A 23,332-nucleotide genomic window follows, 5' to 3' on the forward strand; every position below is an offset into this window, starting at 1 on the left:
AGCTGTGCATACCGGTCTAGAACTAGACATGGCTCCCACACAATCTCAGAGGCAAGTGAGCATGGCTCAGAGGCTAGTGAGCATAACATAGAAATCTCATCTAGCATGGCTCAGAGGCTCATCATGCATGGATGTATGATCAACTTAGAGGTCTAGGAGACCAATGCACCAACAAATAGACCTATCAAAGCCAAAACATATGACTCCCATAGTATATCCCCTCCTGGCTCCAAAGACTAATGAGGAACATGAAGCCACACACCAAAAATAGAAAAGAAATATATCATTTTAGGAGGACTATCCAAGGCAAAGTACCTTTATTGACTCAACACACATGATTTATTGCATTCATTTTTGGGAAACACCCCCAGGACAGAGTACCCAAATATATCATGCTTAGAAAGCAAAATCATGATCTCCATCATCCTCTAAATGCTGGAGACAGCAGACAGTAAGAGCATGATCCTGTGTCAGTTGGTCATCTTCGTCTACATCATCACTAGTGGCGGATGCCACCCAACTGGCATGATCCTTCGATTGTTGTTGAGCAAGCTTCTAGTAGCACCTGTCCTCCGTATGACCGAGCTTGTTGCAATATGTATACTTGAACGGCTTGAATGTCTTTCCTCTTGCTGGTGGAGTCGATGGCCTAGGTTTTCATTTGCTAGTGGAGGCAAGAGCTCGTGTAGTATCTGATGAGTAAGATGGAGATTCTTTGTTGCGGCGATCCTTTTCAAGCAGAAGAGACACTATATCTTTGAATATAGTCGATGCAATGCGAAGTACTTCAAGGGCATTCTCAAAGTGAGAAATCCCTTTCATACTTGTCATGAGGACAACCATTTTTTCCTTGTCATCCGGGCAACACTTCAAGTTGGAGAGTTGTTGAACTTAAGACTGAATTTTTGCTATATGTGCACTCAATGTATCAGACTCTTTCATTTTCAACTTAAAAAATTGCATTTTCAGAAATATCTCGGAGTTGGTGATCTTATTACCAAATATATTATTGAGGCGTGCCCAAATCTCCTTTGCCTTGTACTTGAAGTCGATGTGATGAATCAATGAATCATCTAGGCAAAGCCCGATGATTGCGATGGCCCTCGAATTGTGTTGCTTCCAAATCTTGCGTGTTTGAGGCTCCGTTGATGCCTCAAGTGCTTCATCATCTTCAATGGCATCCCAAACATTCTCCTTCATGAGGAGTTGCACTTTTGTTTGCCATGTGGGAAATCCGTCCCCCTTGAATTTGTCCACAAGAAGAGAGTTGGTGGAGATCGAACCCATAGAGCTACTGTAGTACAAGAAGAGTAGATGGTAGGTACAAGCGAGAGAAGAGAAAGAGATGACGGGCACAATGGAGCTGTAGTTGGCAGATAGAACAGTAGCGGGCAGAGAAGAGGAGCGGGCAGATCAATACGGGCAGGCTGTACGGGCAGTCAGCAGGGCAGATCAGTACGGGCAGACTGTACGGGCGCCGGGCAGTCAGCATGCCTGCTGTATGGCGCAATAGTCCGTACAGTTGTACGGCTGGCTGTACGGCTGGTACAAGCTGAGTAGAGGGCTGAATGACGAGCTAAAGCAGGCTGAATGGCGAGCTGAGCGGGCTGAATGGCGAGCTGAAGCCCAAGCTGAATCATGAGCTGAAGTACGATCTCTTTGTTGATGAAGCGCTCCAATGATGAGGCTTAAGGTGGAAGAAAGAGAGGGAGCTCAAGATGGAATTGGAGAAGGCATTCCTTCAAGGGGAATGAGGGAGAGAGGCTTCAATGTCCTCAATCTCTTACCTCAACCTCTTGGAAGATAGCCTAGCTCTGATACCAAATGAAGATGCAAGACATGGAATGGAAAGGAAAGTAGAAAAGCAAGACTAGGCAAACATAATGGAAATGAAAGAATGCTAGAAAGAAATGTACAACCAAGCAAAGTACTTACATGATCAAGAAAGGCTTGAGGCTTGATAATTTGACATGAGAAAGTACAATGCCTTTATAGGATAGGCACACACACTCTAAGTGTCAAATGTATATGGGTTAAGTCCCATAGTGACACATGGCACTCTAGGATAAAAAGTAGTATAGTACTACTCTAGAACACATTAAAAGTCACTCAAATTGACTCCATTTCCTAACACACACCTTCCCATAGAGATGATGTCCCTTACTTACCTTGTCAGCGGTCACACATTAAAATTTCATGAGGCCACCCCTCCTTCCACGTATCAACCTTTAACTTTTATGGAGGACAGTTCTAGGAGACTTTGCCAGCATGACAGCCTAGAATATCTGTCGCAGCTTGGTGATGCAACGGAAGCAGGTCTCATTAACTGCCAGTCTTGTCAACAATCAGTTGCATATCATAAACACCTTGCACTCAGTATGGGAGCAAGGTCTAGAGTGTTTCGGGAATACCACTGAGCGACATAAACATTTCTTCAAGGCCTGGTCTGCAGGCATCTTCTACATTCTCAGATCAAAGAGTGCATTGGTTGTATCATCTTCCACACTGGTTGCTGGCAGCTCCCAATTTACCCACAGGTGGTGAGCCAGAACCTGGTGAAGGACGCTGCAATGCAGCCTGTTTCCCTTATATTTTAGTGAGTGCCTCATGGATAGCTGATCTGTATCATTTTGAAAGCATTTGATGGAAGGTATTTTGTGTTGGAGGGGGGAAACAACGTCGAGGCAATTTTATATACATCACTTTATTTTATCTTGATTTGACTCTTAGACATGATTAGTTTGCTTCCTATTCGCTTTCCATGAAGTTCTTGAAAGATGCAAAATCCTACATTTTTTTGATCTAACAAATTTAATATAAGCAGAAAGCAAAACTACACTACTAGTAGTACTAATGGCAAGAAAGTCATGGCATTCTCATCTTGGTTCCTAGACTTTCAATTATCATGAAAGGATAGTCCTTAAAAAAGTAAAAGTGTATGATACAAATAATGCCATCAACGAATCTTTGTTTCCTAATCTCAAGAAGGAATTTATAATAAATTCTTCTTCTTACTTGGAAAGGAAATACAAAATTACAAGGAAAATGATAGGCCCCATGATTGTGCAATGTAGAATTCGTCACTGACAGCAAACAATGCAATGACATCCAGATCAGCTCACTCAGGTTTGCACAACGTGTAAGGGATTTGAAAACAAGTGCAGTGGTCAACAAAGTTGTGGACTCTATCTATACAGAAAGGTAAATTTAATCTGGATAAGAAGGTTTCTTGAAATGATCCACAGTTGTTTAGAACTGCCTTGTCGATAGATAAGAATGCCATTATAGCACCTAATGTTGCTTCATGTCTCAGTCGGAGATATGAGAGGAAGATTGCGGAACTCAAGAGAGAACTGGCTTTGCATGATGCCCTCAACGGTCGTGCTGGGGTTTCACATGATGACATCACGTGTGTTGGCATCTATGCTTTTGACAAATGGAAACAAGACTGCCAGATCTTTTGCATGAGTTAGATTTAAAAAATGCCCACCATCATTTTAATCACATTATTTATGTCCAGGGAACAGAAAAGAATCGAACTTAAAAGCAAGGTTGAAGCTTTTCTTTCTGAAAAAGCAGACATTGACATTATTCCTGTAGAGAGCTTGGCACAGGTTTGTCAACTCATCCGTCCTCCAAACATTTCTAGCATTGACCATTACTTCCTGCCCAGAGAAGCTATTGATTTGCCAGGTACTTGATCTAAATTTTAAGATGGTTAAAGTTTCAATTTTGTATGAAACCTATATGTTAGTCAGCATGTGGGACCTAGAGGCGCATTTGAAGGCAGAAATAGCTCCCACTAAGGGCCATATTTTTCCATGGAAAACTCTTAAAGGCTATATCGTAGTCTTAAGATCAGAAAGAGAAGCCTTTAAAGGGTCAATCTTCAGGGCTGGTTCCCACCAGCTCAAGTGTTTTTCAAAGAAGATCTATTGTGTACAATGAATGTCACATAATTGCGAGATATGAGTCCAGATTTTTCACAAAGGATCTTGATGTTCTCCATCCTCTGGCTCTAATCTAAAAATTCTTTGTTACTCACAGTTAAATAAAAAAAGGAAGGCTCTTAGAGTGATTGCCTGCAACAATCCATTTCCATCTACCTGGGTTCAACTGCATAAATTTTATGGGAACACCCCGAAAATCCATAGCCTCCAGAATGTCCTATGGATGGGTTTCGATGTATTATCCTCCAGAATGACTTTGGATAATTGATTGCACCAAAATCATGTCATCCTCTAACTTGTCATTAGCATTCTAACTCTTGTGTAGACCTCCATGTGCAACTCTAGTTGTTCTGATTGGTATTGGATCTGGTTTGATTGGCAGCAACCTTGTCCTCCTTCATGTGCAGCGCTTTGATGTGTACTAGCTGGTGGCTTGACCAAGTGATCTCACGTCCGATTACCTCTGATGTCAGCAACCTTGTCTATCGTCACCTCTAACTGTCCTGGCGACTGCATTGTTGCTTGGTCAAGTAGAGAGGTCACATAGTTACTCCACTATACTGAGGTCATCCTTGTACCATATGCCACATGTCATCCCTTATACATGGTCTCTTTTGTTCAGGATCTTTAGGTCATCCCTTATGGATGGTCTGTTCTAGTCAAGGTCTTTAGATCATCCCTTTAGTCAAAGGTGAATAACCTTCCAGATCCCTTATCCCCTAATAACAGCTGGTCTTCCCCAGGGTGGCCAACCAGGCGAGTTCGTAGATCTTACAGACCAGGGCTGACTGGGCCCCAAATTTTCCCTTATTATGGACTGTCGACTGAAGCAGTCTGCTACCAATTGTAGGCAGCTCTCCATGCCTAGAAAAGGCCCTTCTCCAGGGGCTTTTCTGCTTCATGTTATCCAAACCAATCTGCAGCACCTCTGCCCTCCATATGGTCCTGTAGCTGGGCGTATGTCAGCCCCATAGCCAGCCCTAAGTGCTGATCGGGGTTGCCTTATTGGCTGCCCTAAAATGAATATGACAAGGAGCTGCTGTTGCAGTCCATGTGGCAGCCTGTTTGCTGCCCACGTGGCAGATCTGTGTGCATGCCCTTCCTTCTATCTATTCTCATTTTCTCTTTCCAATATCAATACAGATGTCAAGCCCCTTTGTCCTCCTCATTTGGGGGCTCACAAGTGGGGCATTGGCCCTAATATTCCAACAATCTTACGATCAGGAAATTTTCTAATCATTATTTCCTTTTCTTAAAAAGTGAGTGTACTCAATGCTTTTCTATCATTATGACTTAAGGAATCCAGCATGACAAACAAGGCCAGTCCTTATTTTGGGAGTTGAAGTGTGTGCATCAAGGCTTTCTCTCTGAAATTATGATTTTATTATAACTGTTAAACCATGAGATAGTATGAGTTTCTAAATGTTTGGTTGTGAGACATCGAATCTTAAAATGGAGAGATTTTCAATTTTCTAAAAACTTGCATATGATATTTTGGCAGATTAGGGAGATTTTCTACCTTTTCAAGGAAGCCCAGATTTGCCTCCATTCCAAGGTGAGTTGCCTAGCACATGCAAATGAAACTATGGCAAGACGTTTCTCTTTTATCAAAACAGTAGAGTTTTAAAAATAAACTAACAAAACAGTAGAGCTTTAAAAAATAAACTAACAAGTGTTAAACAAAAGATTTCCAATGTGGCATCACTTAATAATTTGGTAATTTGGAGCTGTCATGTGGCATTGATATTGTACAAGAATATTTCCGCACAAAAAAGGAAGGTATGGCCATGTTATAGTTTTGGTTTTCAAGTGTCCATGCTTTAGCTGAATACAGATTTCAAAAACTCTAATGCAAGGTAAGCATATGATCTGACAATCTCCACAAGATTCAAGGGGCTAGACCAGACTTTGTGGCAAAGATTCAGATCTACACTTTGGAGAGAGCCTCTTGTAATATAACATAACATGGATTTCACCCCCCCAAAAAAGAGAAGTGTGCTTTTGCAAATGTTTCTTGTAATATAACATTCACTGGATTTCACCCCAAAAAAATGTGTGTGTGTGTGTGTGTGTGTGTGTGTGTGTGTGTTTTCTTTTGGAGATGTATAGTGGGAGCTTTTTCCATTGGGGTAAAATTGGCAGCACGCCGCATTGCTTCCCCTTCCTGCCCCCGATGCTCTCATCACCGCGAGACAGTTCCTCATCTATTATGGTCTTGCCCGCACTCTCGCATATTGATCACTCATATTTCTCATTTGCTGCGACTTCGGTTTCCCTCTATCAGATTTGGGAAACTCTTCTGGATGTTTGGATGCCTCTCATCTCAGATGTCTCCATTCCTCCTCTTCTTTCACTGGACTCGCTTTTGGGTGCTATGGACCATTTGGACACAGAGATTGCATTCTAGGATGGGTCAACAGTTTCCTCAGGCATATATTTTCTTCAGAATGTCCCTCAAGCAATCCTTATATGATAGTTTTGCTGCAAGGGACTTGGATGCTACTAGCCTTGAAGTGTTTTCTGACTGCTTTTGAGTTCTTCCATTGGGCTCTCCTTTGGAGTCCAATGTTATGTACATTGATTTCATGTTAATAATATAGTAATGTGCTTTCACCAAAAAAAAAAAAGTGTGTGTGAATGTGAAGGTGAAAGTGAAAGTGAAAGAGCAAATACAAGATCAGGAAATTTCATTGTAACACAACTAGACAGTGCAATCTATGGGACGGACTGACATGCAATCATAAAACGATTGCTTGAGTGACATCTTGAAATATTAGAACATGGAAGAAGCAAGCTCTTGAAAGACTCGGTGGTTCCTGTCTTTCCATAGAGTCCAGAGTGCCCAGTATCGAACCCATGTGAAAATTAGATCAAATTCCGCTCTTTGTGGGTGAATGCCAAAGATCCACAAAAGCTTGCCAAAGCAAGCAGTGGGAGAGAGGGCCTGGAGGCGTTGCTGAAGAAACAGCAGGAAGTCATGGGTGACAGGGCAATTCATTTAGCATAGAAGGATCACCAAAGACCCAATGATTGAGGTCCTTCCATAGGGTCCAAAGTGCCCAGTAGCGAACCCAATAAAAAAGGAGATCATAGCCCTGCCTCACAGGATGAAAACCAAATAGCTAGAAATTCTTGCCAAAGGAAGCACTGGGGAAACAAGACTGGAGTCGTTGCTGTACAAGAAGTTGACTTTGGTCAATGCCAAAACAGATAAGGCATAGTTTCCTGGATAGACAAGCATCGTCCACATGTGGTAGCAGCAATACGACGCCGAGCTAAAACCTGTGCAAATTTTGGAACCCCAAGCATAATAAGAAGAACTTATGTTGATGAGGAAGTTTGGAAGCCCAAATATGTTGCAATCCACTTAGAATTACGTCTCATAGACCAATGATTAGCATGAAGTGAAACCTAAGGGGAAGGCATAAAAATCATATACAATGAGGCCACAGTGATATCAGCTAATGGTAATGCATATCCTCCGATTGAGGAACCCAGTCTTTGAGGCGGCCAAGAATCTCAAGATGAGGTACTGGCTAAAAATCATGGAGCATTTGTGATAATAAATACCATATAGGCCGATAATGTTGTCCCAAAGTTTATTGTTTGACAATTGCAAGAAAAGAGAGAACCATGCCAGCTGCATCAAGCACATCATTCACATGACAGGTACCTTTGGACAAAAGAAAATAAGAGCCTCTAGGTTTCTTTAAAGAATGGGAGGTGCAAATACCTTTGACGAGTGAAGACTCTTAGTACGCAGAGAGTTATCTGCTAAAGTGTCCCTGCCGGTCCATTGAAGATGGGAGAGTATGTGCTCCCAATCAGCAATCAAACGAGAAGCAACACACACACACACTTTTTTTTTATAGTAATATCCAGTGCAGTATATTTATATGCTCATAAATTTACATGATGGGAGGTCCCCGAAATGGAGAGTATCCCAAAGATCAGAAACATAAAAAGAAAAGCTCTATGCAAGAAGCATCCATATCACCCTCATAGCAAGCATCATATAAGGATTGCCGCAATGAGGCTCGGAAAGATTCATATGACTTGTGAATCTGCCGACCCAAGTATGCCAAATTATGCTCACTCCAGATTGTCCAAAGAGCCCAATATCTCACCCAAGAGAGAAATAGTGAGTATTGAGACAAAGACCTCATAAATCTGCCAAAGAGCCAGAAATGTTTCCCAAATCTGTGACTCGGGAAACAGAGCCGAAGATGATATGAAATTCTCCCGAGGAGGTTCCTAGAACACGGCCAGTGCCAAAGCAAATGAGGAATAGTCTTTGAAGGAGCCTGACATCTTAAACATGTGGATGGTGCAATGCAACGTTTGGCAAGTGTGACTCCCACTGACAATGTGCCTGTCATACCTCTCCAAAGAAAAAGTCTTTGTTTCAATGGCATTTTACACTTCCATAATATCCGGAGATTCTTCCGCCACCATGAGAGGGGCTTCCTTATATGCCACAGAGAATTAGCATATTGCTGAATACATGGAGCAGGCTGAAGAAGCCTGTAGGCTTTGATGGAGGTCAAGGCAAGAAGAGGAACAGGACGAGTGCATGTAGCAGAGGGCTGCAATTGCCAATCCATAAGCCTGTCTGTGTCAGCCACAGGAGGAACAGGTAGAAAAGGATGTAACAAATCAGCAATTTTCTTCCATATAGACCTATGGTGCATTCCCAATGCATAGGAAGCAGTGGCCCGAGGAAAAGATAAGACATAGCCCTGATCATCTACCACATCATGTATGTATCTAATTCCCAATTTCATGAGATTGTATGCCCGAACAGGTTCCTGTAAAGCGAGTGGAATGTCAAAGATGGCACTCCAATGAATACTTTCTTTCCTCATTGAGTTTGTTCCTGAGCAATTATCAGGAGCCCATTTGACCTTAGAAAGTACTTGTTTCCAGTCAAGTATCAAAGCAGTAGAGAAAGGACAGCCAGGTATCTTCCCTATAAATCTCCGAGTGACAACCTCCCAATGATCAGTAGTCCAATGACCATAAGCACAAGTCCTCATGTTGACACACATGGATGCTATCATACAAGTCCATGGCTGTTGTTGGCGGAAAAAAGTATGGAGCATAGTCGCCTTCCTTGCAAGTACATGATATCTTATATTGAGGACATTAAGTCCACCATGGATCCTAGGAGAGCACACCATTTCCATCTTCATCAGTCTCAATGCTTTCATAGTAGTTTTTGTCCTCCATAGCAACTCCATAGCTTGAGACATAAAGGCTGAAATATCCCTGGAGGACCAATGCAGCAAAGGCAAATAGAACTGGACATAGGACATTACAATGGACTGAACTATTCTGAGCCTGACATGAAGAGGCCAAGTAGAAATTTTCCAGTATTCGAGTTTATATGAAGTCTTTGGAAGATCCATTTTAGCTGCTGCTTCCTGGTGATATGCCATCCTATAGGATATCCCAAATCCCACATACACACTTCTTTTTTTTTTTTTTTTGGTGAAACCAAGAAAATTATATTATGTAACATTCATTTACATCAGGGCAGTGCTCCAGAAAAGAGCCAATGCCCTATCCATCAGAAGCAGTAAAAGAAAAGCTGAATACAAGAAACATCCAAATCGTCCTCATGTAAGGCATCATATAAAGACTGCCGCAATGAGGCGCGGAAGAACTCATAAGGGTGCTGAAGGGGAGAATTCAGATATGCATGATTTCGCTGCAGCCAGAGGGTCCATAAGGCCCAGTATCTGATCCAATGAAAGAAAAGAGAATACTGTGACAAAGAAACTGATAATTTGCCATACATCCAAAAAAACCTGTAGAACCTGTGTGCAGGAAATTTGAGAGATAAGAAATAGGATATCTTGTCTAGAAGGTCTCTGGAATATGAACAAAACCACAATAAATGCGGAATACTCTCAGGAGTATGATGACATCTTGGACAAAGAGGTGAGGCAATCCTTCTTTGAGCCAATTTCAATCCCACTGGAAGAATACCAACTATGCATCTCCATACAAAGAGTCTCTGCTTCAATGGCATTTTCAACTTCCATATCAATTGCAATTTTCCTTTCCACCAGGCTGATGACTTATTCAGATGCCATAGAGAGTTAGCATGATGAGCAATCCAAGGAGGAGGTAATATCAATCGATAAGCCTGTTGTACTCAAAGTTTATGGCGACCCACCAAGAGTCACACCTGGGTCACGTCATGGTCACCTCAGCAACATGCCAAGTTGTTAGACCTTGGTCATACCTAGTCGCAGCGTGTTCACATGTGTTCACATCTTGGACGTGACATGGAACAGACTTGGACATGACATGGACTTGACTTGGACATGACATGACTTGACATGACTTGACATGGACATGACTTGGACATGACATGGACTTGACTTGGACATGACTTGACCTGGACATGACTTGGGTATGACGGAAGCAATACATGAATGAAGAGTGCCAAACCTCAACCTCGACTCACCATGGTCAAAGTCAATCAGAGGGAAGTATTGGCGCAATGGTACACCTGTTAGTGCACATGGGAAGGAGTCCAACAGTTAAGAGGCATAGGTGGTGCACCAACCCTCTCAACCAACTAGTGTCAGGAGCGCAGGAGAACACATGGAGCACGGGATTCACTGACCCAGGACAGACTGGAGTGTTGCGGAAGCCATCAAGGACAGAGCGGCCCACAAACGGTGGAATGGCTAAGGATGGCTAAGGGTGCAAGAAGACATCCAATAGGAAGAAGGTGTGGAGATTGGTAGCGGGGGGTGGAGCAGAGGAGGAGAAGGTGAAGAGGGGGAAAGGGAAAAGGGAGAGGGGGACTTTTTCTGGAGGGGCGAGAGGCGGGAGTGAAGGAGTGAGAGGCTAGAGTCAAGAGCTCGCCTCGTGTGTATCTTCTGGGAGTGTATCAGTCATCTTGCTTTCTAATGAGTTATGCTACTTCCCATCTCTGCTCGCTACTCTAAAATCTCTTTTCGTTGTGTTCTCCTCCCCTCCTCTCCCTTCACCTGGTACAACGGACCTGTGTCATGTGGTTGAATTTCTTTGCTGTTCATGTCGAGGGATGGCTTTCATGATGTTGTTCCGCTTTGGTCTTCTTCTTGCTCACATCACTTCAGCACTTGTACCACTTGCACATAGTTGACACCATCTACCGCTTGCACATAGTTGACACCATCGACAAGCACTCACCTACGTACCATCAGTGACACTTATGGCACGTCTTACTCGCTTCTCGCACCAGTGGCCCTAGGCCTCCGGTAATACTTCCGGAAGTGTTAGGAAACCCCCCCCTCAGACAGTTTATGGCGATCACGGTGGGACACTGCTGGTGTTGAGTAGCACGAGTGAAGTGGTGATCTAGGGTCCTAGAGAGAGGTCTTATGCCGAGTAGTTCTGAAACATTTGAAGGAGCTAGTGAGAGAACTAGGAGGTACTTGAGGAGAGTGGAGAAAAGACTTCCGACAGACCAAACTAGGTACAAGAAGCATTACGTGCGACGTAAGTTTGCGAAGTCCTCAACTCGAGCACAAAGTGAGCCCATTGGAGCAGTAGCTAGAGCAAGTAACTTCATCGACACTCTCATTGACTTGGACCAACAGGAACCCTGGTGGTCAGATCCAGACTCCGGAGAAGAAGAAGTGCAAAGCGGAGAACAGGTGAAAGAAGAGGGTACTAAGGACGAGGACTCCTCAGGGACTCATCAAGGTCAAGGCAGCCCCTCTCCTCCTCCTGCAACGATGTCTTCATCAACCACCTCTTCTACCGGAGTGGTGACTCCATCTGCTCCCGCCTCAACCTCTTGTGGACAAGCTGCTACCTCATCTGTTATGCATAGCTCCGGGCTCCTAGCTAATCCTTCTTCTACATCTATTCCATTGGGGGGTACTTTTGCTCCGGCCATGCCTTTACCTGCCATGATGGTTTCATCTCCCTTTCCATCCACACCGGTGTTGCCTTTTCCACCACCTTCTTCCTTCCCTTCTGCTTACTCATCCATGACTTCAACTCCGTCCCTCTCTTTCCCAAATGCTCTCCCATCCTCTTTCACCCCCACATCTTCCATGTTCTCACCCTTTCCCTCTGCAACACCGAGACCCCCCACTTACGCCCTACCATCTGGGTACACTTCCTCTATGACTACATCAGTAGTGACTTCTCCATTGTGGTCCTCCACAGGAGGAGTTGTCTGGGTGGTCTCCTCCTCGGGAGCACCAACACTCATTACAGCCCCATCGGGACTCCCTCCAACTCTTGCATCCTCTCCAACCTCTCGGGTGGGGATGGCCCCCTCTCCAACCTCTCGGGTGGGGATGGCCGTTCTCAGTCCTCCAGACAGAGCTAGACTTCTCGAGCTACTCAACAAGGTCCACGTGAAGACTCAAAAGTTCAAAGGCCACCTCCATGAGGATGCGGAAGCTCATGTGAGGAAGTTCCTCACAGCATGTAGAGCTAAAGGTGTGGAGAATGAGCATGCGTTCCTTCACATCTTTCCCTCGTCATTGGAGGATGCCGCGGATGTATGGTACAGTCAATTTCCTCCGGACCACTTCCAGACGTGGACAGACCTAAGGGAGGAATTCTTACGCACTTTCAAGTTGGAAAAATTCGAACACATGATTGTCCAAGAGTTATCCACTGACACCATGAAGCCTGGAGAGAGCATCTCTGAGATGTACACAAGGATGAGGGTCTTGGCGGCAAAGATGTCGGTGCCACCCAATGACGCCGTCATGAAGGGGTGGTTTTTGAAGGCTTTACCCTCCACCATTGCTATAAGGCTGGTTGACAAACTTCCTGAGCATGCCTCACTACAAGAATTTCTGAGGGAAGCGGTGAAGATGGAACGGTCCCAGTTAAGTTTCGCCTCAACACCCGCTCAGACCGCTCAACTTCCGAGATAAGAGGGCTCACAGGCATGGCAGCAACTCAAGAAGGAATTAGAAGAAATCAAAGAAGGTCTGAAAGACAGAACAAAAGTGGATGGACCGTCACCCTTTGAAGCTTGGATAAGAAGTGGTCTCTGGTGCACCGACTGCAAGGGTTCTGGCCATGGCTACTGGGAATGTCCATCGAAGCGTAAGGTACCCACCCCAACCTCCTTTTGCACATTTTGTGAAATTCATGGACATGATGCCTCCGAGTGTAGGTATCTTAAGGGGTTGAGGAAGCTTCTGCCGGAGTATCCAATTGGGGAACCACTGGTGGCTACAATCAACAAAGCTGCACCGACCACTTCAGGGCCAGTACCCCTAGCTTCAGCCCCTGTGAAGGCACCTGAACCACCCACCCACCCTATCGTTCCACCTCCACTACTTCCTAATCCTCCTTTGCTCCAAGCTCCTACTCCTAGTGAATTTGGGGCTCCATACTTCTACCCTCTGCCCTACTATGCACAGTATCAACCACCTATGTCAGGGGGTGGATATGGACCCCCTTATGTTCGCGGTCGACGGGGTGGGTTCCGAGGTGGACGTGGAGGCAGAGGTACCAACTTTCGCAGGCCCATCATGTGCTATAGATGTGGCAAGTACGGCCATTACCAAGATGATTGTACACAACCATTCGGGGGACCCTCTTGTACACAGTGCAACACAAATGACCACTACACCAGAGATTGTCCCAATGGCAGAAGGGAATTAACATCGCAAGTCAACATGGTTGACGTAGTAGTGGCAGGGGAGGGTGACAAACCCCATTTGATTGGTGCAGTGTTGGGAGCTGTGACTAGGTCACAAATGAAGGGTGACAGTAGTAAGGATGATTCAACATCAACATCGGAGGCCTCATCACCAACTAATACCAGCTCAGTCACTAGAAGAGCATCCCCACCTCCTTCCTCCAAGGTGGACAGTGGGCACAAGACTACATCGCCCTTGTCCTCTCCTGTAACTGGATTAGAAAGGACCCGAAGGGCCCCACAGCCATCAAGACCTATCAATAGCTCTAAAACTACCTCAGCTCCAAGTGAGCAATCTATGCCTTCAAGGTATCAGGAGGTGATCAGGAGTGTCACCAAAGATCTTCAATCTAGTTCTGAAGATGAAGGCATCACACCTCAGTTTCCTTCCCGCAAGTCCAAAATAGTGAGGTTTGCAACAGAAGTGACAACTTCAGGGCAAAAACGTGAAGAGTCGCAGGCAGGCCCATCCACCTTCCACTCAGGAAGCACAATGAAGCAAGAGAAGGAAAAAGGGGTGAAGCCTAGTAGCGCCAAAGAAAAGGGAAAATGGGTGATGGGAGAGTCACCACAGGAAATATTGACTGAGAATCCAGAGGCACCTCCTCTCCCTCGCGTAAGCTTCGACCCTCGGCCAGAAGCTCGGCGGATGAAGGCACGTTGCTGCTACTGTCCAGCCCTATTCTTTGATGGATGACTTGATGGATTTTAGGCCCAATATCACCTTACGACAACTCTGTCAATTGTCTCCACATATCAAGCATCAAACTATTGCATTTTTGAATCGCATGCCAGGAGGGCGCCAAAGGGGATCTGTTCAGGGCGGACCCACACCAGAGACAGTAACAGTTCAAGATGGAGTAACACTAGACAATTGCTCAGCCTATGCTGCCCTCACATGTGAACAAAGTCCCAAGCTCGCAGTGGAGATCAATGGGGTGGAGCTGAAAGATGTTTTCTTGGATGGTGGGGCAGCAGTAAACATCATGCCGAGAGGTACTCTTTAACAACTGGGTTTGAAATTGACAACTGACGTACATTTCCAAGTACGCATGGCAGATCAACGCAAGGTGAAGCCTATGGGGGCTGTAAAAGGTGTTCACATGAAGATTGGGGGAGTTACATTCCTGTCCAATTTTGTTGTACTTAATATGACGGAGGGTGAGCAGACTTATCCTCTACTTCTTGGTAGACCATGATTACGCTCAGCAAAGGCCATTCAAGATTGGTCAAGTGATGAAGTTCGACTACCTTTGGGATCCACATCCTTAGAAATAGACATGGTTACTGGAAGGGCCCGCCACCGACCTGTGGAACTTGGGGAAGAGGATTTTGAAGAAGGGGTGGAAGAGGAGCGATGGGCACTTGGGGATTGGCCCCTACAGGAAGAAGAGTTGGCCTATGTGGAGGACTCACCCTTCCAAGGTGAAACCTATGTCACAGCAGCACGAGATGATGGTGAGAGCTTGACGTACTTGTTGGAACATGCTAGACCAGATGAGGAAGAAGCTGTCATCTTGGATTGGATGGGGGCCCTGGGATCCTTAGCCATCAACATGGTGGAGTTGTGTCTAGAAGAGGATCCTGAAGCCCATTTTGGTACTTCACGGAATGCGCAAGAGGTGAGCCAGGAAGCCTCTTCCCCACCTGGTTTGGCTGATCTCATGTATGAACGGATGCCTTTTGGCCTTCTTAATAATCCCCACATGTATCAGCGAATGATGTCCGCAAGTACCAGACCAAGTGGTGGGGAGGCCACCAAGGTGACTCAAAGACAAGACCATGAAGCAGCAATGGAAGCAATGGATGCACACGACATGGATGCCTCACACCAAGAAAATGACCATGGGGTCACAACAAAGGAGGAAGAGGATGCTATGCAAGAAGATGATGAGCGAGCGGAGCATAATGATGGTCCTGAAGAGAACACTCATGAATCTATGGAAGAAGAAGATGACCACATAGATCATGGGCTGGCTGAGCACAATGATGGTATTGGAGAATACACTCATGGATCTGCAGAAGAAGAGGATGACCACCTACTTACTGATGTCATTCAAAGGCAGGAGGTACCGGAAATGACTCTTGGAAGGGTTATTGAATCCATTATGCAACTTGACCAACCTAGGAGGGGTCAAGAGGCCGGACAATTTGAAGGAGCCGTCCACATTCACACTGGAGTCTGGAACTTCAGACCTTCAAGGCAAGCCCACAGCATACAGGGAGAAGAAGATGTCGCGGACCTTGTTCTACTCGACTTATATATGTCAGAAGCTGACTCCCCAACGACACAGGAGGTTCATGAAACTACATACGAGGTGGTTGGACTACCATACAGAGGAATGCTCAAGCAAGCACAAAAAGGAAAGAAGAGAATGGGCCCAACTGTTGCCTCTACATTTCAACCATTTCCAAAACACACCCAACCGTCCTATCCGAGCTCTTGGATGGAAGAAGTAGTGGGGAATTTTTCTCTAGATGATTCTCCTGCGCACCCAGCAGTGGGAGTAGAAGAACCGAACAACTCCACATCAGGAAGCATACCTCAGGTTGACCATGCCAGGGATTGGAGGTATCTGAACATAGGGACAGAAGACCAACCACGACATCTTAAGGTAGCCAGTTGGGTCTGGGAACATGACTATCTCCTTGCTGCATTGTCTGATTTTTTTCAAGAGTATCTTGATGTCTTTGCCTGGTCATATAAGGATTTAAAGGGAGTACCCACTGAGTTCATGGAACATCGTATCGATCTATATCCGGAAGCAGAGCCGGTGATCAGGGGACCATATCGCATGAATCCTAACTATGGCAAGGCTGTCCATGCTGATATTCAAAAGATGGAGCAAGCAGGGTTGATCTACCCTGTTGACTACTCCGAATGGCTTAGTGGCATCGTAGTGGTGCCCAAAAGAGAGACTGGAAAACTCCGAGTTTGTGTCGACTATAGGAGTTTGAATACCGCCACACGTCGGGATAGGTTTCCTCTCCCCTTCACTGACAGGGTGCTAGAAACCGTAGCTGGTGATGCTCTCTACTCCTTCATGGATGGATACAGTGGGTATAACCAGGTTCGGGTGCGAGAGCAAGATCAATTAAAGACTACCTTCGTCACCCAATGGGGAACTTATGCTTACCGGATGATGCCTTTTGGTCTATGCAATGCACCGGCCACGTTTCAACGTCTTGTCACCAAACTCTTCCAAGAGAACATCGGAAAGTTCCTTGAGGTATTCTTGGATGACTTCTCTGTGTTCAATGGTAAGAATGCTTCTCACCTCGAACCTGCTATTCAGACTGATCACATGAGTAAGTTGAGGTGGGTTTTTGATAAGTGCAGAGAAGCTAGGTTGTGCTTGAATCCGGACAAATGCTTCTTCCTCGCCTTGCGAGGGGTCCTCCTTGGCCACATCGTCTTAGCTAAGGGAATGACCACGGACCCAGCAAAGGTGGAAGTGATATTGACCTTGCCTATTCCTCGCACACCCAAAGAAGTCAAGTCTTTTTTGGGACATGTGGGTTATTATAGAAGATTCATCAGGTCCTATGTCGACATAGCGGTGGCGTTGACGGAACTCCTTCGGCAGGAGCAGTCCTTCAACTGGTCGGCACCTCAACAACTGGCGTTTGACAACCTCAAGGATCGTCTAGTAAAGGCACCCATCTTGCGGCAACCTCAATGGGACGTCATTTTTCATGTGCATGTAGATGCAAGTGGGCTGGCGATTGGGGCGATATTGGCCCAACCAGATGAAGAGCACAAACTCGACCTACCTGTGTACTTTGCAAGCAGACAACTCAATGGAGCAGAAAGAAACTATAGCACCACTGAACGTGAGGGCTTGGGCATGGTCTATGCCATGACAAAGTATCGGCACTATCTCTTGGGCAGTAAGTTTATCATCATTACTGATCATCAAGCTCTCAAGTACTTACTGAACAAACCAACGCTTGGGGGGAGAGTGAGTAGGTGGATTCTTCTATTTCAAGAGTTTGACTTTGACATCCTAGTGAGAGCAGGCCGGTTACATCAACCAGCAGACCACTTGTCAAGGATCTCTTCAGGTGAAGCAGCCATAGGAGTTGATGATGACCTTCCAGATGCGGGCCTCTTCCGTGTCGAGGCCACAGTACCAAAAGATGACTGCCTGTTTGCTGTGGATTGCTTTCCCCCATGGTATGCAAACATTGTACACTTGTTGTCTACAGGGGAGTTCTCCAAAGGGTTAACTCCAGCACAAAAGCGGAGGCAGATTCTTCAGGCTGCTCCTTTCAAACTGATCGCGGGTCAGCTGTACAAGTTGGGGAAGGACCACATTTTAAGGAGGTGTGTGCTCCCTCATGAAACACAAGCCATCCTTCAGGAGGCTCACTCAGGAATGGGGGGAGGTCATATGGCACCAGAGGCCACTGCTAGAAAGATAATGCGCTCTGGGTTGTGGTGGCCAAAGCTATTCCAAGACTGCTATGCTTATGTGCGCCGCTGTGACTCATGTCAAAGAGGGGGGCCGAAGCCTACCCGACGGGAGTACCTTTCCCTTCAGCCATCCAGCCCTGTACCCCCCTTCTATAGATGGGGATTGGATTTTGTTGGACCCATCTCTCCTGCAACTCGAAGAGGGAACAAGTATGCTCTGATTGCTACTGATTATGGCACTAAATGGGTGGACGCTAAGGCCGCGAAGACCTGCACTGCTCAAGTTGTGGCCTCATTCTTGTATGATCAAATCATTTCTAGGTTTGGATGTCTTGTGGAATTGATGAGTGACAGAGGTACCCACTTTCTCAATGATGTCATCGCTGACCTCATCACCCAACTGCAAATTGTTCACAAGACCTCTAGTTCATACTACCCTCGAGCCAATGGTTTGGCCGAGAGCTCCAATCGGACCATGTCTCATATTGTGGCTCGGTTATGCCTTCATTCCTTGGCAGATTGGGATATTCTACTACCAGCTGCTCTTTTTGCTTATAGAACCGCATACAAGGCTAGCACTAGATATTCACCCTTCCAGCTAGTTTACGGCTTGGAGGCGGTTATGCCCTATGAGTTCCACATGAAGACCACTAGGGTCATGGCAGAGATGGATGATAACTTGGAGGCATCCACACTTGAGAGATTATGGGATCTTGAAGCCTTGGATGAACATCGTCGTGAAGCGATCCTTGCTCAGGAAGTCTGGCAAAGAAGGCAGAAGGCATGGCATGACAGAAATCTTAGGAAGAGGGAACTCCAAGTTGGCAGCTTGGTCTTGTTATATTTCAGTAAGTTCCTGAAGCATAAACCCAAATTTGTCAGTGGTTGGACAGGGCCCTTCTTTATCACAAGGATTATTCCCAGTGGAGGGGTTTATTTGGCCACCTTGGAGGGCAAGAAGTTACCAGCACCTGTAAATGGCTCACGGGTAAAGAAGTATCATCCACATTGACTCTCTCTCTTTGGATAAGGATTTCCATTCCTATTAGTTGAATTTCTATTTATTCAAATAACAACAATGTATTCCCTTTCCTAACCCTGTCAAGCTTCTACTCTCTACCCCATTGCACTCTTTGGTGGGAGACCAACAAAAACTGAGCTTTTCCTTCTCTGGCAAGACGGAAACAGCCCTTGCCTTCTCTGACACACACTCCTCCTTAATCCCTCTTCACCTCTCTGTCACTCAGGTTGAACCTCAGGTCACCCCTGTTCACTTCTAGGTCACCCCTGTTCACTCCTATGTCAAATCCCCATGTTCACCTCCCTGTCACCCATGTTCACTCCTAGGTCACCCCTGTTCACTCCTATGTCAATTCCCCATGTTCACCTCCAGGTCACCCCTGTGCACTCCTAGGTTACCCCTGTTCACTCCTATGTCAACTCCCCATGTTCACCTCTCTGTTACCCATGTTCACCTCCAGGTCACCCTTGTTCACTCCCAGGTCACCCTTGTTGACTCCTATGTCAACTCCCCATGTTCACCTCTCTGTCACCCATGTTCACCTCCAGATCACCCCTCTTCACTCCTAGGTCACCCCTATTCACTCCTATGTCAACTCCCCATGTTCACCTCTCTGTCACCCATGTTCACTCCCAGATCACCCCTGTTCACTCCTATGTCAACTCCCCATGTTCACCTCTCTGTCACCCATGTTCACCTCAGGTCACCCCTCTTCACTCCTAGGTCACCCCTGTTACTCCTATGTCAACTCCCCATGTTCACCTCTCTGTCACCCATGTTCACTCCCAGGTCACCCCTGTTCACTCCCAGATCACCCCTGTTCACTCCTATGTCAACTCCCCATGTTCACCTCTCTGTCACCCGTGTTCACCTCTAGGTCACCCTTGTTCACTCCCAGGTCACCCTTGTTCACTCCCAGATCACCCCTGTTCACTCCTATGTCAACTCCCCATGTTCACCTCTCTGTCACCCATGTTCACCTCCAGGTCACCCCTCTTCACTCCTAGGTCACCCCTGTTCACTCCTATGTCAACTCCCCATGTTCACCTCTCTGTCACCCACGTTCACTCCCAGGTCACCCCTGTTCACTCCTGTTCACTCCTATGTAACTCCCCATGTTCACCTCTCTGTCACCCATGTTCACCTCCAGGTCACCCTTGTTCACTCCCAGGTCACCCCTGTTCACTCCCAGGTCACCCCTGTTCACTCTTATGTCAATTCCCCATGTTCACTTCTCTGTCACCCATGTTCACCTCCAGGTCACCCTTGTTCACCTCCAGGTCACCCTTGTTCACCTCCAGGTCACCCCTGTTCACTCCTCTGTCAACTCCCCATGTTCACCTCTCTGTCACCCATGTTCACCTCGAGGTCACCCCTCTTCACTCCTAGGTCACCCCTGTTCACTCCTATGTCAACTCCCCATGTTCACCTCTGTCACCCATGTTCACCTCCAGGTCACCCTTGTTCACTCCCAGGTCACCCCTGTTCACTCCTATGTCAATTCCCCATGTTCACTTCTCAGTCACCCATGTTCACCTTCAGGTCACCCCTGTTCACCTCTAGGTCACCCCTGTTCACTCCTATGTCAACCCCCATGTTCACCTCTCTGTCACCCATGTTCACTCCTAGGTCACCTATGTTCACTCCTAGGTCACCCCTGTGCACTCCTAGTTCACCCTTGTTCATTCCTATGTCACCCCAACCAGTGCTATATTTAGCATCTGGCTAAACTCAGCGTGGATCCTTGGGATCAGCTCATCCACCTCCTCCACCGCATCTTGCAGCCCACTCATGCTATTTTTGGCTTACTTTTCTAAATTTGGATCTCTTGGTTGTGTATTTATGGCTGTCCCCCTCCCAACAACGAAACCATATGCAGCCTCCCCTCCAGCGCCTTCTCCTGCAGACTCTCCCTTCATCGCAATTCTCCTGTTGCAGCCTGCAGCCTCCTCTCCAGCGCCTTCTCCTGCAGACTCTCCCTCCATCGCAATTCTCCTGCAGCAGCCTGCAGCCCCTTCACTCAATATCGCAGCCCCCTCTCCCTCCCTCAGATTCTCCTGCAGCCTCCCCTCCAGCGCCTTCTCCTGCAGACTCTCCCTTCATCGCAATTCTCCTGCTGCAGCCTGCAGCCTGCAGCCTCCCCTCCAGCGCCTTCTCCTGCAGACTCTGCCTCCATCGCAATTCTCCTGCAGCAGCCTGCAGCCCCTTCAATCAATATCGCAGCCCCCTCTCCCTCCCTCAGATTCTCCTGCAGCATCCCCTCCAGCGCCTTCTCCTGCAGACTCTCCCTCCATCGCAATTCTCCTGCAGCCTGCAGCTCCTTCAATCGGGACGTGCTTGCAGCAAAGCCAGCGTCCTCTCCCTCCCTCAGATTCTCCTGCAGCCCCTTCCATCAAGATCGCAGCCCCTCTCCCTCCCTCCGTGATTTCTCCTACAGCTCCTCCACCAGCGATAGCAGCCCTCCCTCCATCAACGAATTTCCTGGCAGCTTCCTCCATCAACGAAATCTGCAACGAAAGTTGCAATGCATCCTCTTGGCAGCCCTTGGCCTTGGATCGCATCTCCACCTCCTGGCAGCCCCTCTTCTAGTGAATTGTGCCAGCTTCTTGCACCCTGCCCACCTCCAGACCCTGCCCCATCTCCCCTACTCTACTGGGTTAGGCCACCCCCCACTGCTGGGCTGGGCCACGCCCCACTCCCTCTCTCCTGCTAGCTTCCTACTCCCTGCCCACCTCCACATCCTCCGCCATCTCCACTCTGCGCCACCCTGGGCCAACTCCAACCCACTACGCCACCTCTCTCCTTCTACTTTGTGCCACCTCTCCATTGTGTCTTATCTTTTCCAGCTCCATCTCTCTCCTCTTGCGTTCTCCTCGACTCCATCACCTTGCAGTACTCTGGTTGCTAATTCCCTTCTCAGCAGACCTCGTCATCAGCTCCCCTCCTCACTATCACCTCGCCAGCTTCCTCTCTGGACCTCGTCATCGACTCCCCTTCTCGTTATCACCTGGCCAACTTCCTTCTTGCCTCGTCATCAGTGCCCCTTCCTTTCCTGCTTCCTTTCTAGCCTCCGTGCTTCTCCATCAGCTTCCCTTCTCATCACCATCAGCTCCCCCTCTTGTCACCACCTGCCCCACTATCTCGTTCTATCTCAGCGGGCTTGCCAACACCTCGACAACAACTCCCCTACCTCGTCACCAGCTCCCCTTCCCTTCCTGCTTCCTTTCTTGCCTTGTCATCACTCACCTTCCTGCTTCGTCATCAGCTTCCTTTCCTGCTTCGTCATTAGCTTTTACTTTACCTCTTGTTCTTCTTCATGCTCGAGAAGAAGTCCACGTATAAGCCACGGTTGCCCAGAGATAAGCTCTTCATCCCTTTCTATACTGCCATGACGTCTCAGGCAGCCTCTGCAGTGCACATGACCTCACCCATGCCTACAGCCTCAGCAGGGCCGACTACATCAGCTAGGCCGACTTCATCAGCAGAGCTACTTTCATCAGCAAGGCCAACTTCATCGGTAGGGCCGACTTCATTAGCAGGACCGACTTCATCAGTGATGCATTCCCATCTTGGTCCGGAGATCTCACTATCATCTCGGATGGAGAGCCACCGCAATCAAGACAGCAGCGGGGGGTTCTTTTCCACTCTCAGAGCTCCAGTGCCTCCTCTTCCGACCATGGGGGCTCAGATTACACCCCCTCTGCACGGAGACCACATTCAGAAGGGTCGGGTGGGCCAACGGAGATACAGAGCCCTTCGATAACCACCCCTCCCCTCTCCCACGTTCGGGTTATGTTTAAACCTCTTCTTGATCCAAACCTCAAACTATCCTCGGTATTGACATCTTCCGAGATCCAGACCCTCAGTCTAACTGAGTTCGACAAGGTCATCTTCCCTCGGGTGGATGTGGAACTGTGTACAGGATTCATCAGATCTTATGACTATGTCACAGACACTTTTGAGTTCATGGGCTCCAGGCAGCTTCTCACACCCAATTTGGTCTCACAGTACATGGGGCTCCCTGCTCTCCCTATTCAGCCTCCTTCCGACGATTCCCCACATCTCCTTTCATTCCTTTCACAGTGCAAACCCAACAGGAGGGGATATGATTGCAAAAAGGTTTTGGAAGGTGGAAGCAGAGAAGCAGTGATCACACGCTACTTCTTCACTCGCTTCTATTCAGCACCCGGGCATTACTACATCACGAAAGGTATCCGTCCTGCTCTCAATGCTCTCTTCACCATCACTCAGTATGATTTTGCATC

At 47.0% G+C, this 23,332-nt stretch overlaps 1 protein-coding gene across 1 annotated transcript in view; it reads left to right on the top strand.

Moving 5' to 3' along the window:
• The window catches only part of LOC147890774 (kinesin-like protein KLP1), a 167,521-nt gene that overhangs the window by 134,909 nt on the left and 9,280 nt on the right, over positions 1–23,332 (top strand). Inside the window, exons 9-12 of the mRNA XM_087389803.1 lie at positions 3,113–3,201; positions 3,314–3,409; positions 3,521–3,614; positions 5,452–5,505. Of these exons, the coding sequence (XP_087245929.1) occupies positions 3,113–3,201; positions 3,314–3,409; positions 3,521–3,614; positions 5,452–5,505 (333 nt within the window). The remainder of the gene's footprint in view (positions 1–3,112; positions 3,202–3,313; positions 3,410–3,520; positions 3,615–5,451; positions 5,506–23,332) is intronic.

Source organism: Dipteris shenzhenensis, chromosome 18, assembly GCF_047967505.1.
Source record: "Dipteris shenzhenensis isolate YYH24624 ecotype China chromosome 18, Dip_SZ_1.0, whole genome shotgun sequence".
Lineage (NCBI taxonomy): Eukaryota > Viridiplantae > Streptophyta > Polypodiopsida > Gleicheniales > Dipteridaceae > Dipteris > Dipteris shenzhenensis.